The sequence below is a fragment of the Pleurodeles waltl genome, chromosome 12, assembly GCF_031143425.1.
Source record: "Pleurodeles waltl isolate 20211129_DDA chromosome 12, aPleWal1.hap1.20221129, whole genome shotgun sequence".
NCBI lineage: Eukaryota > Metazoa > Chordata > Amphibia > Caudata > Salamandridae > Pleurodeles > Pleurodeles waltl.
The window spans coordinates 508,412,371-508,437,048 of NC_090451.1; the positions used below are offsets into that span (position 1 = coordinate 508,412,371).

General features: G+C 47.2%; 1 protein-coding gene across 4 annotated transcripts in view; it reads left to right on the forward strand.

Annotated features, from left to right (window-relative positions):
• Positions 1–24,678, forward strand: part of LOC138267998 (anillin-like) — a 152,316-nt gene that overhangs the window by 125,619 nt on the left and 2,019 nt on the right. For 3 of the 4 annotated variants that reach the window (XM_069217299.1, XM_069217301.1, XM_069217300.1), the window contains 4 exons: positions 6,935–6,988; positions 7,692–7,778; positions 8,320–8,427; positions 8,529–8,701. In XM_069217299.1, coding sequence (XP_069073400.1) covers positions 6,935–6,988; positions 7,692–7,778; positions 8,320–8,427; positions 8,529–8,701 — 422 coding nt within the window. The remainder of the gene's footprint in view (positions 1–6,934; positions 6,989–7,691; positions 7,779–8,319; positions 8,428–8,528; positions 8,702–24,678) is intronic. The other variant, XM_069217302.1, reaches the window with a different exon arrangement.

A 24,678-nucleotide genomic window follows, 5' to 3' on the forward strand; every position in this document is an offset into this window, starting at 1 on the left:
ACTTTCACTTTGCAGTTCACTCTTCCAACTTGCCATCCTCCCTTTTGGCCTCACCTTGACCCTTCAATTTATAAAGGTGATAGCAGTGGTTGCAGCTCATCCTTGCAGATCAGTAATACGTGGATTCCCATACCTCATCGACTGGCTTTCCAAATAGAACTTGCCACAATCCCTTCTGGACCACCTCTGGATGATGGTTGCCCCTCTGTAAACTAGAAGCTTTTCTGTCTGCATACTGAAGTCTTACTTAATGCTTGTTTTAGAAATTTCACTTTGTATGGGCTATCCTGGACACTATGGCATTCAAGGCCTTTCCACCATGACAAAGCAAGTCAGACATTTTAGGTATGACACCAATGTATTGAGCTTAATCCTGGGTCTCCTGAGGTTGTCTCCTAGGCTGATGCATCCTCCTCTTCCTCTGCAGCAGATAGATGTGGGTCTCACAAGTGGAACTTTAGGTTTCAGTAGTCGCTGTACTGGGGCAGTCTGTCCACACCATCTGTATCTCTGAGACGAAGGCTTGGGAACTTCAGTGGTGGAAAGCAGACAACAACTTGATTAGTGGCAGGATGCTCTCCTTACTCTAATTAAAGCTCACGGTAGTTACAGATGCATCATCTCCAGGTTGGGAGTCTCCTGGGCAGAGGATTGTCGTCTTCAGCGAAGGGTCAGCTCCACATCAACCTGTTGGAACTTCAGGCTATCCTTCTGGCTTTGAAGGCTTTTCTACTGTCCAAAGAAAGCTGGTGCAGGATCTCAGACACATGAGTGCTATGTGTCACTGCACCAAGCATGACCAGGTGGGTTTGTGGATTTTGTGTCTGGAGGACCTGCACTGTTGGGGGTGGCTAGATCAGCAGGGTTTTTTTTTCTGGTGACCAACCTGAGTGGGTCTCTGAATGCCAGAGCAGACTATCTGGACAAGTGTCAACTGGCAGATCACAAATGAAGTGTTGAGCCTGGGGTGGCTGAGGGCATCTTCGACCAGTGGTGATTTCCCTGGCTGCATCTTTTCACCAAACACAGAGCATGTGCAATCTCAAGACCACTGCATGCTGGGGTTTACGCAAGGAGAAGTATTAGGGAACTCATTTCACCTGCTATAAACCTCAGGCTGCCTATAACCATTCCCTTTCCAGCCCCTAGTTCTGAAGATTGGGAGTGAACGAGCTCTGACCATCCTGACAGCCCCTGATTGGATGAGGAATGTGTGGCTGTCCTATCTGTAGATCTTGAGCATTTACCCTCTGGTCAGTCTACCTCTGTGGGGTGACTTCCTGTCTCAACAACAGGGCAGGGTCCAGCTCCTGGATCTCCATTATCTACACTTCCATTTGTGGCAATTGAATTGTGACAACTGAGCAGTTTTGATTTGCCTTTTGAAAAGGTACAGGTGATGAGTGGAACCGGCCCCTCAAAGATCCATTTATTTGGTGCACTTGGAGAGGTTTGCGGCCTGGTGTGGAAACGTTACCTTTATCCCTTATACAGTGATGATACGTGTTATTATTTTTGTCATAAGGCCTTACAGTGGACACATTTGATCCGCAGAGAAGGTCTATTTGCATGCTCAGTCTTCAGGACTTTTTCATTTGAGTCCACCCTTCACCATGTGAGGAGTGTATAGTTGGAGAATCCACCAAAAAGCGCTTTTTGAAGGGTAAGTAAGTTGTTATCCTGTGTTATACTTCTATCTAACTACAGATTCATCAATGGCTTCCTATCTCCTCATTCTGTGGATTGGACATATTCCCATCTTAAAAAGTTCACAAGTTGTTTTTTGGCACACTGTCATCTACAATTTGTCTGAAGTGATCTGCCTTTAAGGGATTAAACCCAGATCTGTGACTGGGGTGAGTGTTTGCATTGTTCAGCACTCCGTCCATCATCCTTTTGTGTTGCTAAAGTTGCCCTAAGTGGGAAGGGTATGCCCAGATGTGGGTCCTGGGCTCCCTGTGCCAGTGGATTCAAACTAGCCTGGCTGATGAAGGGTGAAACCCTGAAACTGGTCCCAGGATGCTTGTTTCCGGTCCAGGGAGGACCTGGCTTGGCAGTTCGGGCTGGACTGTTCCCATGAGGAACAGGGTCAAGACTGATTTGCATATGGCTGTGTCCAAACTGGGGTTGCATGGTGAGCAAAAGAACAATGGATTAAACCCAGATCTGTGACTTGGCGTGAGTGTTTGCATTGTTCAGCACTCTGTCCATCATCCTTTTGTGTTGTTTGAGTTCAATCTGGACTCCAGCACTGCAAAGACTGGCCAGCCGATGAGGTACATCTGCCTCGGAGAGAGGCCAGAATCACAGTGGCCCAGCTGTCCTGTGTAGTCCCCTTCTTGCATATCTAACCGAGAGCCCTGGGCACTGTTGATGCAGAAGTACCAAATGAACAAAACCCACTGCACCCGAGCTACCTAGCCCAGGTCCATGACAAGGGACGGTGCTCTTCTGCACCAAGCAACCCAACCCCACCCCCGTTTTCGCCGTTGGGAGCTTCCGGACTTGTCCCCCAACCCCCCCCTCTGCAGCTTGTTCCCAGATGGCCCCCATCTTCGTCAACTGTGCAATGTGCAAGGCACCCGGCACGGCAAGCATTTCTGCACCCAAAGCCCCAAGGGTGGTTAAAACTAAACTGCTGGTGTTTCTTGTTACCTTGCCTCCCTAGCACCCTACAACTTAATGGGACCCATGAGATACTTCTGAAAACACCTGTGTTCATAACATGTACTTTAACCATTGAAAGTCATTACTGTGTAAAAGGACATTGGTGTATTTTACTTACCTCACTGTGAACAAAAACTCTGCAACACTACTTACCTTCATTTGGAGATTTCTGCTTTCCAGACATAATGTGTTGTATTTTTTCTAAAATTGGTCTTGAGTTTGTGACTCATTAATTGACTCTGTGTTAAACAATTGCTTAGCACTTCCCTCGGATAGGCTTAAACTGCTCACCCACACTACTACAAAAGAGAGCAATCTGATAGAGACTTGTAGCTGCAGATTCCTTACCTTGAATTCTCCCCAGGGATCAGACTGGATTAGAATATTTTCGAGAGCAGTACCCCTGCACGCAGATAGGTGGTTTCAGTCGGCTCCGCGTTCAGCATCGCCCATGTCGCTAATGACATTGCCCGTCCTACATAGGTGCCACCTAGGTGCACTGAAATCCGTTCTTTTCTTTTAATGCCAGCCAGTGCTGACTCGAAGAGGGAGAGCCGTCCCTTAGCAAATTTTTGACTGGTCTTTTTCGAATTTTTGTCTAGCTTTTTGAGAATTTTTGTATGGTGTCGAAGATGTCTTCTAGGAAGACCGGTTTCAAGCCCTGTGGATCCTGTAACTGGGCGATGTCCGTGACTGATCCACACCTCATGTGTTTGTGGTGTCTAGAGCGCTACCACTACCCGAAGTCATGTTCTACGTCTCAGGCCATGCATCTGAAGCCTTTGAGGAAGCGGTCCCTAAAGCTGTTGGTGGCCCGGCACAAGACTGCACAGGTCGAGAGGAAGGTCCCAGGACCGATCACGGAGTCTGCCATCGTGCTACTTGAAGTCTTCGAGGCGATCTAGTAAGTCGAAACACAAGAAAAAATCCAAGAAGTGGAAGAGCTCTTCGAGCTCTCCTTGTCTGTCAGCTGACCAGACTAAGGAGTTCAGCACTCTAGGGCTCGTTCCTTGGAACCTGTGCTTGAGTAAAATCCGTGCCTCCCCGAGTTTCCAGGAGCCAGAGCAACCCTTCCCAGTGAAAGAATTTTATGAGGCCATACACCTCATTTGTGGGCAGTCAGACACCTCTGGAGCCAGGGTCCTGCAGGGTCAGAGGGGGCCCTTTCGGGTTCTGCAGGAGCAAATCCCAGGGATCCAGTCCTGGATCCGGGCCGGCATTGGTCGTACCACCTCAACCTTCCTTGGCACCGGTGCAGATGCTCCATTGTAATTCCTGACTCTGGCACAGAGCCAAATGGGCATCGACTGACCCCAGCGCAAACTGGAGCTGTGCCTCCTAGATCTGAACTTGAGCCCTATTTCTATGGGCTAGGCCTCTGAAGAATGGGAGGAGTCGCTGGACCCTTTAGAATGCCAGCTCTATGAAGAAATAGACTGGCATAAGGACTTGGGTGAAGCTAGCGGATTGGACATTTCTCCAAATACTGGCATGCTTCCACCCCCTACAGTGGCTATTGAGTACGGAGCTTCTTATGCTATGGTGGTGAAGAGGGCTGCTGAGTTCCTGGACCTTGTGTTGCCTGCGGTGGCTGTGAAGACTAATCTCTGGACAGAGGTGCTGCAACCAGGAGCTTCCACCTCAGACCCCCTGCTCCCGTTCAATGATGCCCTCACTGACGTTCTACTGGGTGCCTGGTTCAAACCCAGCACATGGGGTCCTGTGAATTGGAGAATTGCCCACTGCCATCGCCCTCGCCTGATGACCCAAGTTTCCTAGCACAACATCCCAGCCCTGAGAGCTTGGTGGTCCAAGCCTCTACATCCTAGGGTGCGTTCCCTATAGCTCCCCCCCAGATAGGGAATCCAAAAGTTTGGATTCATTTGGAAAGATGTTTTCTTCTGCCAGCCTTGCATTGCAGAAAGTGAACACTGCATGCTTTTTGGGCCATTATTCCCAAACGCTGTTGGATTTGGTTGCGCAACTGCTGCCACAGGTCCTGGAGGAGGCCCAAGCTGTACTCTCCCAAGCTTTTACCGATGGGAGAGACGTAGCAAAGTTCCCCTTCCCTCCCCGCCTTTTCCCCTCAAGCACACGGTTATTAATGCACATTTTGGTGGAAAACTACCAAAACTGCATAGGCATCAATAATGATCACTCTCCAATTTACAACTCATTGGGGTTACTGTAGTACAAAAGATCTAAGGTGTCAACACCCTTCAAATTCACTTTAGCAAGGCAATACACAACTGACCATGTACACATGTTCAGGATCTAAAAAGGATCAGTTGAGACCTACAAAATGTACTTTTCCACACTACTTCAGCTGCGATTCTCACTCAATTATATACTGAATCTTAGTGATATTCAGGCAGAGGTCTTTTGTTTGCAATTTGTGTCAACGCATCATGGTATTACTTTACATGTCAATTGTAAACTTAGTCTTGCCAAATTATTTAGAGAGCTTCTTTGTTGCCTTCTTCCTCGCTGAAGTGCACTTCATAGGTCTTGACTCTTTAGATTTTTCATACTATACATCACCCACACTGAACTCTAAAAATGATCATTATTGATTCCAATGTACCTTTGATCCTGATGAGGATGGAATGAGTAGACTATTTAGGTGATTGGACTATTTGTGATGATTTGATTATTTCGTTAATTGAAATAACATTCCTTTGACTAAAGATCATTTTTGGTATATCTTCTGTGCTGGCAAATTTAAAATACATGTATTTGTGTTGATTCATTCTGTTTTCTTTTTGATAATTATGATATAGAGCTTGTTTTTTTTTATTTCCCCAAAACAACAAAGACCAGGACAGTCTGGTAAAAACAAAATCATTGACATTTATCACTTCTTATCCATACCAATACTATAATGTTTTATTCTCCTATAACATAGTCTTCTTCTAATAATCCTAGAAACATGGTTGTCTTCTGATAACCTCAGATGCATGAAATGTACTCAAGCTGTAGGGGTGTTTGCAAATTTTGTCTCTAAACATGAATGACAACTTTGTGATCAGATGTTATTTACAAAATGAAGTGTCCCTATTTTGTGCTAAGGTGCTTTTATTTGCCTATCATTGAGAAACTTATTCTGTTGGCTCTCTTATTGTTAAGCAATCATATTTGTTCTAACCCTAAAGCCTTTAACATGTCCTTTATTTTGTATTGTCTTAGCTTCCCTGATGCACTTATAATTCCTTTGCCGCAATCTCAGCAGATTGTCCCCGAGAACATCGTTAAGTTAGATGTTAACAAGTTTAGGTACATTTTCTTAGGAATTGTATCCTTTCAAATGAGGCTTCTGTGCTTTACTTTCAACTCCTGTGTATGTTTGCACAACTCATTTAGCATGGAGTTTATTCACCCCTGGGAGAGAAGTATCATTTGTTGCTTAGGCTTGGTTCAATTAACTGAATCCTTTCTTTTTCCCGGGGCAGTATAGTTCTGATTCAATCTGTTGTACCTGTGAGGATGCTTCACCCCAATCAAGTTGGCACTTTATCTTTTTGTTGTATTTTAAAACGTTTTCTTTAAGATTGGTAATTTTCTCAGTTAAAGCACATGAATGTGTCAGGCACAGGCCCACCCTAATGCATCTACAGATGCTGTCTGATTTGAATGTTTGTTATGCAACAGGGTCTTTTTTCTAAATGTTCTATTAGATATTGTAACTTATTGTTTTAGATGCTCCTGATTTAATTGTTCTTAAATTTGTGTTATATTGCCATGCTTATTGATGAGGTTGTGCACAATGCTCTTGCCCGTTGCTTTAGCTCTACGCACTCTGTCAGTAGCACACTTTCTCACATTTCCACTAAAATACGCTCTCAAACACACTCACTTCGTTGCTTTTTCCGCCTCTTCACTGAGAATACTATGTTTAGGCAACTTTGTACCAAAAATACAACTGGTGCAGTGGCTTTCACACTTCGTCAAAGTGAGCTGTTCCTGTGCCTCTAGCGCTAGCTTCTTACTGAAGCACTACTTGAAATGCCATGATCATGCTTTAATACATAAACAATTTGCATGAATCTATTACTGTATCCGGATTAGTGTACAAGTCTGAATAGACGCCTGTTGCTTGTAACTCTCCTAGTGTGTTGCAGGCATAGACTCACCCTCATTTTGTATACTTTTTCGCCCTGCAATGGACTATGGAAAGCAGTGTTTGTTCTGAGGACAGCATCCCGAAGTCCAGTCCTGAAATTCACTTCTCATTTCCACCACCTTTTCTCTCCCTCTTCCCTTACTTTAGATGAAGTTTGAAGGAAAGGTCGGGCGTCTGCTGGGGGCTCACTTCCAGGACAAGGTTCTGAACCTCCTTCCTCTCTTGTCTGCTTGATTTAGCTGTCCCTAATGACTTTTCGCATTAGTATCTGCTGTGGGCCATCTTGCACTTGTGCTAAATAGTATTATCCACTTCCAAACTCCTCGTACACAAGGGTGCTCTTCTGAGGAGCAGACACGTTTTTCCTTCTCATGGAGGGAACTCCCTTTGTTATGGGAGATGTATAGCAAAGGCAAACTGATGTACTAGGAGTGGATGATGGGGATAAGTATTTCCTATCCTATTATGTGCTTGGTGATCTGCATTATAGTATTGGCATGTCCTACTATGTGTACTGTAGCAAAGCTTCGGCTGGGATTAATGATTCTTTCACTATTTCAAAGTCCCTTCATCCCTCTTCTATACCAGAGCATCCAAATCCCTTTCTGCACTTGTAACCCACCCCTACATCACTATCTCCTCTTCTAGCTTTGTGTCTGTATACCTTCTCCTTAGATTCTTAGTTCTATCTTTGCCCTAGTCCTTTTTAGTAAATCTACTGATTGAAGGTTCTTTCTAACATCCAACTAACTTGTTTGTATCCCTTATTGCTGACATATCTCTTCTGTAATGTCCTGCGCTGGCATGCACATCTGCTACCCTTATGTGCATGGCTGCCATTATTTCCACTTTTGGCCCGGACTAGAAGAAAAATTATACTAAGGGATTCTTTACCTTCATGCAGGTCCCTTTCCTGTCGCCTCTAGAGGGGAATGTCCATCTGAAATTGCAGTGCCAGAGCCATTCCAATGTGCATCATAGTGGATTTCTGGTAAGTCTATGTATGTAGAAAAGATGGTCTGGTAAGTTGATGTACTTGGTGCAGATACACAAGAAGCCCAAATGTCACAAGCTTGATTACTAGCCGGTTCAGTATGCCTTTAGTCCTTCTGAGGTTAATAAAAGTACTACTACAGATAATGTTAATATTGCCACGTGTTACAAGCAATACAAAACAAAATCACATTCTAACGTACGTGATGCAAATGGTTAATATTTCAGAGCAGAAGCAGCTGAATAGTGCAAAATCGGAAGGTTCTGCGCTTCCAAGTAAGGAAGAGATGTCGAACAACAAAATTTTGCCTCTAGAGGGATACAAGCGAGAACAAAGGATACAGAGTTACAATATCGGGTTCAGTCAAAAACATTCTGTGGGGTTTATTGAAATATCTTGACCATTTCTAAAGTGAATTCATCCAAGAGAAGACAATGGTGGTTGTGGATTGTTTGTGTTACTTTACCATTCTCATACAATTATTCTCTTGCCCTATGTTGATTTATTTCTAAGGGGCTCTGAAATTTTCTTTCTTTAGACTATGTTCGAGGATGTGAGTGGGTTTGGAGCCTGGCACAGACGCTGGTGTGTGTTATCTGGAAATTATTTGTCATTCTGGACATATCCTGATCAGGAGAAAACCATGGTAAATGCACCACAATAATTAACACCCTTTACCTTACTTTGCACTGCTGAACAACAGTCTGCAAAATGCAATGATGTATTCATTTTCATGTCCCTACCCAGGATCCTCTTGGGCAAATCAATCTCTTCAACTGTACAAGTCCCCAGATTGAGGCAGCCAGTTGGGAGTTTTGTGCCCGTCCTAATACTCTGGAGTTGATTACAGTGCGCCCTCAGCAAGAAGATGATAAGGAGACTCTGGTGACTCAGTGCCGCAATACCCTCTGCTTCACAAAGTGAGTAGAGCACTGTAGATTAGAAGACTGTAAAGTGACCTGGGGGAGGGGGGAGGAGTTGTGGGGAGTGTGTAGTGAATAGTCAAGGATTTTCCTGTGGGTATGCAGCAAAGGAAATTGTTGATGTGGATTTGCTCCAGGACTTGATATTGTGCGGCATTTGGAGAGGTTATGTATGTGTGTATATATATATATATAATATGTGGGTATATGTGTGTGTGTGTGTATATATGTATGTATGTATATATATGTGTATATGTGTATGTGTGTGTGTATATATATATATATATATATATATATATATATATATATATATATATATATATACACACACAACTTATTTTGAGTTGACAGTGTTGGCGCGCTCCTGACTGCCATAGGTGCTCCACAAAGAGTGACCACCAGCACGCTGTTAATTATTCCAAGCGATCCCTCGTATGGATAAACGAAGTGGCACTCACAGTACACCAGAGGTATTCAACAATCTTTGTTTGTTTAGGCATTCCGCATACGAGGGAACGCTTGGAATTTTATGTATATATATATGCCACAGATGACTATTTATTTTGGATACAGTTAGATATGTTGGTTTGTTGAAAACCTCGCTGAGAGAGCTGCACTGTTTAAATGCAACGTGTTTTAGGAAAAGTACTTTAAAGCACAACAGTGAGTCCAATTTGAATCATCTCTAATGGAAGGGTTGTCTTGTTTACTTCAAGTCCTTTCAGCTTGAAGAATGGAAGGCGGTGACCACATTTATTTACTGCTGTAGTTTTTACTGAAAGGATCAGAGAGAGCAACGAAGCATTGAAGAAAATCACACCTGAATCCAACGGACTAGCTAATGAATATAAAATGAAGAAACAACACACAGTTGTGCGTGTTATGACACTGTGGTAGCTACCTGAGCATCAGTATTTAATGATCTAGTTACCTAACCACGAGAACAGGCTGCTTGGAAAGCTAAAGGAAAGTCGGGTCCTAGGGTTGAGGAGGCAGTTGTCGCTGAGCAGCCGCGAGCTGCAGGAGACACATGCCACAACAGCAGCGCTATCTGTAAAGCTTCATGGCATGAGGAGGGGCGAGCAGGGGGCACACAGCCGCTCTTGATGATTTCTATGGCCCTCCTTATAGCAGCCCAGTGAATCGCATGTGTGGTCGCTACTATTATGCAAATAGTGCAATTGTGACCTATAATTATAAGAGAAATAATACCAACTATTTACTGAAACATGTTTATTTGGTACAGTAAAGCATCAATATTTGTATACTATACCCGCAAAACAAGTAACTTGAAGTGGTATTTATCACTCCCTTTAAATTCAGTTGGATGTTATTCGGTGCAATAAATATCACAGTAATTACAAAGCCATAAGTGGTAATGCATTGTCATCTGAAAGGGCACCTAAGTTGGAAGGATTCACATGCTCTGCTGTCATGTCACGTTATGCACCAGGGTCGCAAAGTGGTGTATCGGGGAGATTTTGACAAGAAGTGTACAGATGGCAACTCACTTAAGGATGAGTGTACATCGAACAGGAAAGTACCACAGCTAAACCGAGACTGCAGTGAAAAGGGTGACCGAGCCAAGGTTCGCCTCAACTAAAGATCAGCGCACACCAGCGCAATAGCGGCATGCCTTCAACAATGAAGAAACAACTTACGGCCACTCACGACAAAGCGCGCAATAGCGACATGCCCCAAAAAGTGAAGGAACATCATGCAGCCATTAAAAAAAAAAAAATAGTGCGCCAGACGACGCTATGTGGATGAACGTGCAATCATCCATGTAACAGGGTCAGTCTCCAGGGCGGGGGCAAACGTGAAGCATTTACCAATGAAAGCGTGTGCATTTTGAAAGGCAGGCCAAGGAGCAAATGAAAGTGATGTGTGTGAGGTGGGCGTGGTTCAAGCCCACATCCAGATTACAACATGTCGAGAAAGGATGCTTGACTTTAAAAAAAAATAAAAAGGGTGCAACCCTGGCATTCACAGCAAACATGCCCATAGGCACTATTTGTGCAGTAGCGACATGGGCATCCCTTCACACGTTCACAAAACACTATTGAGTGGCCATCCAAACGTACAAAGAAGCCCAGGTGGGACAGAAGGTACTATGGCACCTGTTTGCAAGTTCATTTCCACTCAGCCAACCCAATTGAAGGGGAGAAACTGCTACATAATCTGATGCACAGCATGTGAATCCAGAAAAGGATTCATTCTTCAAAACGAAATGGTTACTTACCACAAGGAGTAGTTTTGCAGCCCTGAAGAGTTTTCTGGATGTACATGTGACCCACCCACATCCCCAGAAAGGAGAATGGGACAAACAGGTGGGGAAGAGTCCAAAAGAGAAGGAAAGGGGAAAAAACAGAAAGCAAAAACAACCGGAAAAAGAATCCGAAGAGGGCTTCCACACACAGGAACTTCCGGGGCACCGTCTGATGTCATGCTGGGACGGACCTAACACCAAATGGTGGCTGACGACACTACTGAATTTGAGTGGCAGAATCGCCTGCGGTGTGGGAGACTGAGTCTAACCCACTACAGGTGACACCTGTCGCTCCAATCCGGGTTCTGCTCCGGCTAACTAGCAGTGCCTCATCTCTACCAAGGGCAGGGCATGATTGGGCAGCCGAACGCATGACATAACTGGTTTCTCAGGGAAGCCGTGGTCACTCAGGTCTCATCCGTTTCTCTCAGTTACATTAGTCTCGCATACACAATGACAAACAGAGGCAGTATATATTTCAATAATGCTTTAATAAAGCGACTGCATCTTAGATAGCAAAGCGTGGACTGCAATAACAAGGACGATACAGCATGACCAGTTTAAAATTGTGACAAGAAGAGTAAAACATAAAAATAATGCTACGATATTGTCACTAGAGTCAACCGACTAATTCCTACCTAGGCTATGATAGAACACAGCGTGTTAAGCTCTAATTCTGCCCTTCAGGTTCCCCTGGGAAGACATCATTCCCCATACCTGAGCAAAGGCCTGAAGTCTGCAAAACAGCTGTAGCGAAGCATTCTGCAATCAGCATACAGTTGTGGTTCTCTGGCTGAAATCTCCCTCTAACATGTAAAGGCCAGGGAAGTGTTTTTATAATAAAACAGCTGTTGCTCTAAGAAAATGTCCTTACGTAAGGATGTGTATTTTTTCTATGAATGTCAGAGATTAAATTTATACCACGTTCACCGGCAACCGATCTTGCTGTAGCCTTGAAAGAAGCACAGAGTGAGCAAGAATGTCTTGTTTGAGAACAGAGTGCTGGCCTAGGCAAAAACAGTCAGAGAGAAAATAAAACAACCGTAAAAGTGGTTACTGCAACAATAATAAAGCAAAAGCTGAATAAAATACATCTAGGTTAAAGTGCACAGCGGCAGGCCTAGTATGTTAAAATAACGTGCATGGAGCTATAACTAAAATGGCAACACAACACCCTCCCCTTGTCGGTTGAAGGTGGTTCAAAGCCTAAATATGCTTAAAAGCTACGAAGCTCAACCCAAGATATATATGTAAAAATGTCAATAATGACAAGTTAAAAGGACACCGGAGCGTATAAAAGGACAATTTAAAACTGTTAACATGTGGTATATAAGGGACTGAATTTCAAGAGTCAGAGTTATTTTTAGAATTTCCATTCGATTCCGGGACAATGGAGGACAGGAAAATTCCACTTCAGCAGGTGTTAAAGTTGGAATTAAATGGTTACGTACCAGTAGGAGTAGTTTTGCAGCCTGAAGAGTTTTCTGGATTCACAATGCTGCGCATCATTCAACCATCTACTGGTTGGGTCCAGAATAGCCTCTCCCGTCAGTCGATTTTCTACAATGCCAAGTGACTGTGGGTGCAGGGGTCTCCTTGGACGTCAGGAATCTTCGTTGGATCTGATCGTGGTCAGTGGGACCTCTAGATTCAGGCTTTGAGCTTCGTTGTGTTGGCCAGGAAGGGTCAACCCAGGGTGAAGTCAAGGTCTGAATCGCCTGGGAAACTTCACTGGACCGGTTGGCCACCTGGACTCAGGCCGTGGGCGTCAAGTACAGAGTGGACAGGGCTCTCTGATCTGGGGCAGTTCTGGAGTCCATTTCGAGGGTTTCTTCTGGACAGGGCCACAGTCCTTGGAGTCCCTGGTCCTCTGCTGAGCAGGCAGTCCTCTGGGGGTTTGTAGAGGTCGCTGGTCCTGCAGAATGCGTCAACTTTTTGGAGCAGGAGTCTTGAAGCTGGAGACAGGCCGGTAGGGCTGGGGCTAAGCCAGTTGTCATCTGGAGTCTTCACTGCTGGGGTCGGTTTTGCAGTCCTTTTTTCTTCTTTCTTCTTGATCGCCAGAAATTGGTGAGGTTCAGGAGTGCCCCTAAATACTAGATTTAGGGGCGTCAAAGGGCAGTAGCCAATGGCTACTGTACCTGAGGGTGGCTATACCATTCCTATGCCCACTCCCTTTGATGAGGTGGGCACATTCCTATCCCTATTGGTCCCTCAACTCCCAAACCATGATGGAGGATTTTGCAAGGAGGGGCTTGCTTCAAATTTGGACACCTTATGCGTGGTCCTAGCTGCAGTGGTCACACATCATTGTTTTGGCCTGGTCCGGGGCGAGCATCTCCACTAGCTGGAGTGTCCTGGGGCACTTCAAGAGGAGACCTGAGACTTTGAGGCTCACCACCAAGTGTTGCAGTTCCTGCAAGGGGGGGAGGTGTAAAGCACCTCCACTCAGAGCAGTCTTTTTTTTTATTTTTTAACTACAGAGAGCACAAAGGCCCTCACCCTCTGGGGTCAGAAACTTGTCTGTTAGTGACAGACTGTCACAGACTGGTCAGCCTTACACTAAAGGGCTGGGTAAAATACAGGGGGCAACTCTAAGATGCTTGCTGAGTGCATTTTACAATAAATCCAACACTGGCATCAGTGTGGGTTTATTGTGCTGAGAAGTTTGATACCAAACTTCTCAGTCTTCAGTGGAGCCATCATGGAGCTGTTGAGTTTGTAATGACAAACTTCCAACCCATGTACTTAATATGACCACAATGCACTTATAATGTCTGAGAATGGACTCAGACACTGTAGGGGCATATTGCTCATGCAGCTATGCCCTCACCTGTGATATATTGCACCCTGGCTTAGTGTTGTAAGGCCTGCTAGAGGGGTGACTTACCTATGCCACAGGCAGTGTTTTGTGGGCATGGCACCCTGGAAGGGCACAACAACACATACATTCTGCAATGGTAGTGTTCATGTGTTTGGTGAAGGGTCTCTTTGGGTGGTACAATACATGGCCACAGAGCCCTTGGTACGGCTGGTACCTTTTACAAGGTACTTAGCTGTGTGCCAGGGGTGTGCCAATTGAGGAAACAATGGTATAGTTAAGGGAAAGAACCCTGGTGCTGGGGCTTGATTAGCAGGATCCCAGCACACACTGTCAAGTTAGCATCAATACCAGACAAAAGGTGTGTGTGTGTGTGTGTGTGGGGTGGGTTAACCAGGCCAAAAGGGGCACTTTCCTACAAGTTCCACAAGAAGTCTACAAAATGCAAGAAATCAAATTGTTCTTAGACTTCGCCACGCTGGTCCAAACCATCAAATAAGGTGCCGGAACAGTGCCACAAATCTAGACACCTCTCCCATACGTCTGTCACAGAGTTAGTCTGTGTCTCCTCCATGCTGCCCAGAGTTAGCCAGAGCGAACCCAATCCAGCCTAAAGAATTTTACAAGACCATACACCTCTATTTTGTGCGAGCTTACCCCTCTGGAGCACCTGAAGGCCCAACAGGTTTGTGATGTGCCCCGACTGGACTCACGCTGGTGGGTTCGCCCTCGGCACCAGTTGGGCTCTTTGAATCCAGATTGGCTCTGGGCGCGAGCTGGTGACCTCCTGAGTCTGTTCCAGTGTGCCATTGCTGTTGATGCCCACAGTGCTACTGACCCCGTCATACTAGACTGATATGGAGCTGGATTAGTGTCGCTAGACATTAACTTGGTGCTGACTGGACCAAGACCAGCATGGTTTGAGATGGCACCCCCTTTTATTGGCAGGACCTGTGGGGAATACGACTAGGACAAATCTGAGCATCCACGTGGTTATCTCAAACCCCTGCAAGAGGCCTTGGCCAAGGATACCTGGTATGAGGAACTGGCAGATGCCAGTGATTTGGACACTTCTATTTCAAACCACTCTTTGGCTGAGTGTCTCCTCTTAATATGGCTACAGAGGACGCAGGGGTTTCTTTGCCATGGTGGTGAGGTGGGAGGCTGTTGTCCTGAACCTTACACTGCCCTCGGTTGCAGTCAACACCAACGTCTTGACAGAGGTCTTTATCCCCGGGATTGCCCCCCTTTGAACCTATTCTGACCTTTTATGAAACCCTCACTGATGTCCTGCGCCGGGTCTGGGCCAAGCCCTGCACAGATCATCCTGTGCATAGGACCATTGCTCGCTGCTGTTATTGCGCTCTTGGGGACCCAACTTTTCTCACCCAGCACCCCACCCCAGAGAGCCTAGTCATCGAGGGCTCCACCTCCAAGGTTAACTCTGGGGTGTTTCCTACCACACCGCAAGATAGAGAATCCAAAAGGCTGGACACCTTCACAAGAGGATTTTCTCTTACACCAGCCTTGCAGTGCGGTCTGTGCCTCTTTTGCCAGTATTCTCACACAGGACTCTGTTGCATGGCAGATGGGCTGCACGGGGGGTTGTTGGTGCTCAGGTCTTAAGAGGCTTGGGCAACCGATGGTCCACTCTAACTCAGGCTGAGGGGCTCTTGTGCAGTGGTGCTTGGTCCGACAGGGTCGCGCTGCTGAAGACTCTTGCAGTTCTCAGTTCTGCAGACAGAGGCCGCAAGAGGAGACTGGGGTGACCAGGCTGGCCAAACTCAAGGGTGGGCTCAGCTTTTGAGGATATCGGGACCCCATTGGCACGTTGCCTGCCTCGGGCTTGGACTGTGGGGCTTGGTTGCAGGGGTGCTTTGAGATGTCTGGTCAGAGACTCACTGTCTTGGTGAAGAGAGGAAACAGAGCAGTGGGGCCACTCTCAGTGATGGCCTTGTGGATCCTGACGTCCCTCGATGGTAGGTCTGCTTTTGTGCTGCTGGAATCCAGATTGGACCACCAACAAGCCTTGGTTGCTGCAAGGGGTCCAGAACCCCAGTCTAGGTGTAGGGAGACTCCAGGAAAGGGGCAGCGTCTAGGGACTTTGGAGCTCAGTAGGTCAGCCTTGCCACTTCTCCAAACAATCTTCTCCTGGCTCGTTGATCCCTCGGTGGGCCGGATGGCCAACAGGACAGAGTACTGGACTTTGCGAACAGTCCCTGCAGATGCAGGGGAGCAGCACCTGTACTCCATGGGAGATCTTTCAGGCATGTTGAGGTGCTGGGCAATCCGAGTGTTTTGAGGTGAATGCCGACCTCTTTGCGAAGTTGTTCCCAGCAAAATCCTCGCAGGGTTTTGTGCCAATCTTTGTTGCAGGCCTTCAATTTTTTCTCTCTTGGGTCCTCCTTCTTTCTTCCTCGGGTTCCCAGTAGTTAAATCTGAGTTCCTGGTGTCAGGGGGCCACCTAAATACTCAACGTATGGGGTGAATTGTAGAAGCCAATGTGCTACTTACCCTTGGGGTCAAAATACCCCCTAGATGACCACTTCCTGTGGGGAGTGGGCATCACCCTGTCCCAGAGTTCCTAATTCCACCACACAGTGGGATTCTCCTTCTCATGTTCACGTCTGGTAGCCTATCCGAGGGATGTGACTAGCCCGACAGTGTACCATGCCTCCTGACTATCTAATTTCCCACCTGTCCTGGTGCCAAATGCCACTCGAGGCAGGGGGTTGCCTCTCCCAGGTCTGGGGAAAGCCAGGGTCTCATATCAAAGGCGGCAGGGTCTTTGAAGTCCCTGGCCTTGATATGCTGATTTACTAGCCTTCCCGCTGGAGGAGGTGTAAACACCTCTGCCAGAGCAGGTGTGGTTTCTGGCCTGTGAGAGTGGGGCACCCACCTCCTCGGTGGTCAGAAGCGTGTCTGTGGTGGAAGGCTGGATTGTAACAGTTAGCCAGCACACTAGAATACTAGTAGGATTCCGGGTGTACCTCTGAGGTACTCTCTGGGCGCATGTATTAATAAATCCATTAGTGGAATTAGGGTGGGTTTATTAATACGAAGTGTTTGATACCAAACACCATAGTTTTCAGTGAAGTCGTTGTGTAGCTGGGTAACTCGTTTTAACTTGTGCCAAGTACATACCTTAAGATGGCTTGCCTGTTCAGTTGCAATATCTAGCAATAGAACTAGACATCAGAGGCATATCTGCTTGTGCAGACATCTCCTCACATGTATTATAATGCACCCTGCCTTAGGGCTCCTAAGGCCCCCTGTAGGGTTGACTAAATATAGTACATGTAGTGACTTTGGCATGGCACACTCAGTGTGTGCCATGCCATGTTTTCACTCATGGCTTGCACCATGACACACAGTGTGCAATTTGTGTGTGGATCCCTTAGGGTGGCATACAATATGCTGCCGTCTTAGGGACCCTGTTTAGTACCTATGTCCTAGGTAGCACGGATACCTTTTACTAGGGAATTACAGGGGTGCAGAAGTCCTGTACCAGTGGTAACTCAATCAGACATATCATGTTTTAAAGGAAAGAGCACTGGCACAAAGGTCTGGTTAACAGGTCTCAATGCATTGTCAGAGTTGGAAACCAGCATCTAGAAACTAAGTGTGCATGTGTGGGGTGGGTGGGTGTTCTGCAACAAAAACTCAGTGTCCTACAATGCCCCTCGATGGCACTCTCCTGTTCGGCAATAAGGCAGATTCAGTGCTCAAGCGCTTTAAGGACAACAAGACCCACACGTCACTGGGACTCTCCACAGCCCCACTCTGCCTTTCGCCCCTTCAATGACTACCAACTTGTCCATTCCTGCCCAGCCACCAAGCCCAACATGCTCCTCAGTCCTTTAATGGACATGGTTTCCACAAGCTTCATGGTACCCAAGGCCATAGAGACATCTAGTGACAAATTGCTTACCTTAAAATTTCCCCCAGGCGTCAATCTGGATCCAGAGATTTTTCTCGAGTAGTACTCCTGCGTGCTGTCAGGTGTTGGCTTTGCGTCAGCATTGTGCACGCCGGATTTGACATTGTGGGTCCTCTAGAAGCCAGTCCGGCGTCAGTTCTTTCCTTTCTGCGCCAGGAAGTGCTGATATGAAGAGAGCTAACCCTCAGTCACTTTTTGACTAGTGGTTTTTCAACTTTTGTTTGAAGATTTTTGAGTGCCTACACTCCTGGTGCGTCAAGGATAGCTTCACGTAAGACTGTGCTCAACTCCTGCAGATCCTGTCATCAGGTGATGTCTGTGACGGATCCACACCTTGTGCCCTTGTGGTGTTTGGAACGCAACCATGACCCAAAGTTGTACTCTGAGTGCTGGGCCATGAATCCCGTAGCTTTGAGGGAACGATCCCTAAAGCTCCTGGCAGCTCTGCGCTCGGCTCTGTGTCACTCCCTTTCTCGGTCAAGAGAGAGGTCTGAGAAAGGTTGCGAGCCCCCTCTTCATCATTGTCCCATTCCAAGTCCTCAGGACAGTCAGGTAAGTCATAGCACAAGAAGAAGTCAAAGAAACACAACCGTTATTTGACTTCACCCTGTCCGCTGGCGGACGTGACGAGGGAAGGGGAGCGTTGTCATTCTAGGCCTCTGTCCTCTGAGCCTACGACTTGCATTTCTGAGAGCCGAAGCGACCCCTGCCCAAATCCAGGAATTTTATGAAGCTTTGTGCTTCATTTTTGGGCAGCCTGACTCTGGTGGAGTGCCTTTGGGCCCCAGTGGAGTCAGGAGGGGCCCCCTCAGGTTCCGCACCAGCGGCTTTGGCTCCAGGGGCTACCCGTGGATCCTTCCCTGGACCTAAACTGGCATGAGTCATGCCACCTTGACCTTACCCATCATTGGTTCCGACATAGATGTTCCTGACGCTGCCTGTACCCCAGGTGGTGTCGATCCATCCTTATTGCCATCATGGAGCCGGATCAGCTTTGTGCAATGCAGACTCCGACTTCGGCAGGGGCCTTCACCCCTATGTCGGACCCTGATCCTTATTCCTATGAGTTGGGATACAGTGAGGAATGGGAGGAGTCGCTGCACCCTTTAGAATCCCAGCAAGACCCTTTGGACTGGCGGATGGACCCGGGTGAGGCCAAAGGTCTGGACACTTCCCCTGACACTGGCATGTTTTCTCCCCCTACCGTGGCTACAGAGGAGGGAGCATCCTATTCAGTGGTGGTGTGAAGAGTGTCCGAGGTCCTCAACCTCAAGCTACCTTCGGTGGCAGTCAGGACTAACCATCTGACAGAGGTGCTACAGCCTGGGGCTTCCACTTCTGAACCTCTTTTGTCCTCCACTGAAGCCCCTATTGATGTCTTGTAGGGGACATGGTCCAAACCCTGCACAGGGCCTCCTGTGAACAGGACAATTACCTGCCGCCATTCACCTGCTCCAAATGACCTGGTGTTCTTGACGCAACACCCTAACCCTCCGAGCTTGGTTATCCAAGCCTCTACTTCCTAGGGCTCAGTCCTTTCCACAACCCTGGATAGGGAATCCAAGAAGCTGTACTAACTTAAGAAGTATATGTTTTCTTCCTCCAGTCTGACATTCAGGTCTGTGAACAGTGCATGCCTTTTGGGCCATTACACCCATATTCTATGGGACATGGTTGTGCAAGTGCTGCCACAGGTCCCGAAGGAGGCCCGGGTCATTGTCTCAAAAGCTGTTGTTGACAGCCATGACACAGCGGAGTTCACAATACGATGTGGGCTGGACATGCCGACTCGCTGGGCAAAGCAGTTGTATCACCTGGGTGAGGACATCTGGCTCCAGTCCTGGACATCTGTCAGGCAGCAACGTCTGCATACCTGCACACGTTCACCAAACACTACTGTTTTGACAGTCGGGTCCGAAGGGACCCGGTACCTTGCCCGTTCGGTCCTACAGGTCTTCCTAGTATTAATTTGGTTTGTAGACCCACCTCTGGGAATGGTATTGCTTGGATATGTATTCTAAGGTAAGCAATCTGCAACTAGATGTCTATCAGATGGACAAGGTAGTTACCTTCAGTGATGCCTTATCTGGTAAAGACAATATCTTGTTGCAGATTCCTTACAGACCCACCAATTCTCCCCTCTCTCCGAACTGATTTCTAGGATCAGGGACTTCCCTTTCAGGGCCCTAGTATTGACATATCAGTGGTCAGTATTCTTCATGGCTCTGCGCTTCTGGTGTGGGAAGTCATGAAAAGAAACTGACGTCAGTGTGCCGGGGTTACTCCAATATAGGACCCATGGCTTTATATCTGGCACCCATGATGCAGACGACAGCCACAGAGCCAATCGATGCCACCTGGCGGCACGCAAGGATACTGGTCAAGAAAAATCTCCAGGTCCAGACAGACGCCTTGGGGAAATTCTAAGGTAAGGAATCAGCAACTAGACTATGGCCCTCATTACAACCTTGGCGGTCGTTGTTAAAGGGCAATAAAAACAAAAACAAACGGGATTTGGACCCTGGCGATTACCGCCATCCAACACCGCCACTTTAACACACCGACCGCCGTCACATTCCCACCCTCTGGATTACAACCCGGCCTACCGCCTTGGTTTTCGTGGTTTTTGTACCGCCACGAAAACCATGGCGGTAGGCACTTTTCCTTCCCTGGCACTGATAAGGGTCTCCCCCGTCCCCTTCCCCCCCCACCATCCCCCACCTGCTCCTGCCCCCTGCACATATACACACCCACATGTGCACCCATATACACACATGCAAACCCACCTCCACCCACGCATGCACACATACATACCCACACACACCAACATACCTTGTCACACATGCATCCACAACACTCACAATCACTCATTCAGGCATGCATCCAACGCGACTCGCACCCGTATGCATGCATCCCAAAACATACACACACACACACACACACACCCACCTATACACAACACCCCCTACCCCCCTCTCCGGTCAGAAAACCCGACTTACTGCTTGCTGGGGATATTCCGGCTGGAGACGGTCCGCGGCGCTGCTGTCAGCAGCAGCATCCGCCAGCAAAACACCGCCAGGCCGTATCATTGCTCATGATACGTTCGGTGGTGTTTTGCTGGCGTGGCGGTGCTGCTGTCACCAGCGCCGCCTTACCGAATACTGTTGGCGGTCATGATACACGTTGCCGGCTGGTTGCCATGGCGGCGGTATGTTGACGGCCGTTGCCGTGGTGGTAGGCGGTCAATACCGCCAATGTTGTAATGAGGGCCTATGTGCCTACCAGATAAGGGGTTACAGAGGGCAAGTAACTTGTTTGCTTCCCTCATTCAACACCCCTCTCTTCCGAATGCAGCCACAGCATCCAAACATTTTTAATACTCCCTCTAACCATCAAGGGCAATGGGTCAGTGGCAGGATCAAGTGCCACCTGCCCCAATGGCAGTGCATTAACATCTGATAAATTGGTGCTCCAAATTCTTCATTGAGGTTACACTCTACTATTCACAAACTCCACCTCCCATTCCACATCCTCAGACCGGCTGATGTAAGACCATTTTCCTTGCATCAGGAAGTGCAGGCTCTTTTGGCCATAGGAGCCATTGAGAGGGTGACAACATCAGAAATGTGTCATGGGTGCTATTCCCACTACTTTCTGGTCCTGAAAAAGGATGGAGGCCTCCCCCCTTTATTAGAACTACGTCCTCTCAAATACTCACTCAGAAAAGAGAAATTCAAAATGCTCATGTTGGCTCAGGTCCTGTCTACCCTTGACCTTGGAAACTGGATGGTAGCGTTGGATTTGGAGAGAGCCCCCCCCCCCCCCCCCCTCCTTTTTTTTTCTTTAATATATGTTCTGCTGGTCCACAGACATTGCCTGTGGTTAACGTTGGGCCATGAGCACTTTAAATTTGTTGTACTCTGATTTGGCCTTATCAGAGCCCATCTAATGTTCACAAAGGTGATAGTGGTGGCTGCAGCCCAACTGTTGAGGTCAGGAGTTCCAGTCCTTTCCACTGCCTCGACAACTGGCTGTTGAAGGCAGCTTCACCCAGGCAGTCATCTCCTACCTCCAGACTACAGCGGACTACCTGTTTCCCCTATCAGAGGTTTCTTTTCATCGCATCTGTTCTGGACACAGCGCAGTTTAGGGTTATCCTCCGGCGGGCGAATCCAGAATATTCAGGCTATGACTCATGTTTTAGCCTCTATTCTGAATTTTACTGAGACTCTGAGGCTGCTGTGCCTCAAGACCTCCTGGATCCTGCTGGTAACACATGTCCGCAGGTGTATGCAGGCTCTGCAGTGGGACTTCAAGGCCCAGTGGGTGCAGAACAAGGGAAATCCTTCCAGCCGGTTCAGATGTCAGAGGATGCTGCAAAAGATCTGCAGTGATGACTGATGAATCGCTATTGGGTCAGCAGCAGATCCCTCTCACTTCCCCACCCAGAGCACACAGTGGTGACAGATGTCACTTCTGGTTTGTTGTGGCCACATGGGAGCAGTGGGGATCAGAGCAGAGGAGGATTTTGGTCTTGGACCAAGGCTCAGCTCCACATAAACGGAGCGATTTGCTTGCCATTTAAAGGTTTTCTTCTCTCCATGAAGGTACAGCTAGTTCAGCACCGCCATGTGGTATTGCAACAAACTGGGCCGAGTGGGGTTGTGAAACCTGGGCCAAGTGGACCTGCAGCTTTTGAACACGGATGAAATGTTAAGGCATATTCCTGGTCGTGCAACACCTGAAGTGCTCCCTGAATGCCAGGGCAGACAAACTCAACCATTGATGCCTCATGGATTACAAATGGCATCTCCATCCAGAGGTGGTGCAAGGTCTCTTCCATGACTTAGGAGAACCTTGGTTAAATCCATTAGCGAGTACACACTATTGCAGTAGTTCTGTGCCTTTGGAGTTTCCAAGGCGGCTGTCACTCAGGGACACATTTCATCTCAAGTGAAACTTGGGCTTCCTTTACACCTTCCTGCTGATACCACTTCTGCCCAGAGTTGGCAAGATCAGAAATGACTAGGCCCAAGTTATCCTTGAGGCTCTGGATTGGGCAGAGAGTATGTTATTCCTAACTACGGTCCACAAATCAACTGCCTCTTTGGAAAGATCGCCTGTTGCAGCAACAGGGAGGGTTCTACAGCCAAACCTGCGCACGCTTCACCTTCCTGCATGGTTGGCTGACCATTTTGACTTCCCTACAGCAGCCTGTGTAGTCATTTTAGCAGCCGGGCGTCCATCACCAAAAACTGGATACACTGGTCATTGGGCAAATTTGTGGCTTGGTGCACTGACCAGCATGTTGACCTCTCTCTCCATCTTTGTCCGAGGTATTATTGCTTGAATACGCCCTAGGCAAAGCCTTGCAGGGCTAACAATAGGACAAAGGGTTCCTTTCAGCCATTTCTGCTTTATGATTGCTGGATAATCCCTCTCTGTTCCAGTCACTCATTTTCTGAAAGGACTTCAACACGTTTTCTCCAAAACCTTTCAGTGTGCCCCAGTGGGAGCTCAGTTAGGTTTTAATATTTTTGAGGTGCTCAAAGGGTGGGCACATGCATAGTTGACTTCAAAGTCTATTCTAAATCTAAACAATCTAAACCGTCTTAGTGGCTATTACATCTGCCAGGAGGGTTAGCGAGCTTCATGTGCTTTCTGTGCACCCTTTGTACACCAATTTCTTTCCAGACAAACTAGTTACTCATACCCATGCCTCTTCCCTACCTAAAGTGGTGACTCCTTGCCAGGTCGGCCACTTTATCACACTGCTGACCTTCTTTGCTGCACCCCACCCTTCCAAGTGGAAGGAGAGACTTTATCCCCTGGTCCCAAAAAGAGCACTGTCGTCCTATATCGATCACACTAAAGAACACCAGGTGGACGATGATCATTTCTTTGGATTTCCCAGAGCAAAGAAAGGGAAATCTGTGCGGAAACAGATAATCTCCAAATGAATTGTGCTGTACCATAAAATCTGCTGCACCCTGGCCAAGAAGCATCCCTCTGTAGGGTTGCGGGCTCATTCCACCAGAGTCAAGATTGGGACCACTGTGTTAGCTTGTGTGTCCCTGTCATGGACATCTGTCAAGCTGCTAGGTGTGTATCTCTGCACACATTTACAAAACATTGCTTCCTTGACAGTCAGGTCCATCACAATGGACACTTTGCCCCTTTCTGTCCTCCAGGACTTCTTCATCTGACTGTTCAGACCCACCTCTGGAGAGGTATGGCTTGGGTATCTATTCTAAGTTAAGGAATCTGCGACTATGAGTCTCTGTCAGATGAACAGGTTACTTACCTTTGGTAACACCTTATCTGTTAGACTCCAACACAGATTCCTTATAGATCCTCCCCTGTTTTTTTAACTTTTTTTCCATCTAGAAAGGTCCCTGTAGACCCTAGTGTCTGCACACTGGTCCATCAGCCTTCTGATGTGGTTCTATGCTTCTGGTGTGAAAAATGTAATAAAAAAACCTGATGTCTTTGTGCTGGGGTCGCACTTATACAAGCACTGTGTACGTCACGTCCAGCGCAGACGATGCTGAGCTGATCAATGCCATCTACTAGAGCCAAGAGGTACTACTCAAGATTTTCCGGATCCAGTCGGACACCTGGGGAATATTCTATGGTAAAGAATCTGCGGCTAGACAGTTTCCACTAGATATAGCTTTACCAAAGCTAAGTACCTTGTTCCTTTCAGCCAATATGCTCTTTTTCTTTACCAACCACTGTAGTAAAAACATGCTTATTCAGTTTCCTCTGTAACTTGGAAACTTCTGTGTATTCAGATTCCAATGTTTGACTCTTTATTGAGGATTTTATTTGCTAGATGGTCATGCGCTTCTGCTTCTATCTTACCCATAGTATGCCAAATAAGTACAAGATTGAGTTTCAGTGAGGTTCTTCTCTAACTGGTGAAATAAGGGTATCCATTGAATTGT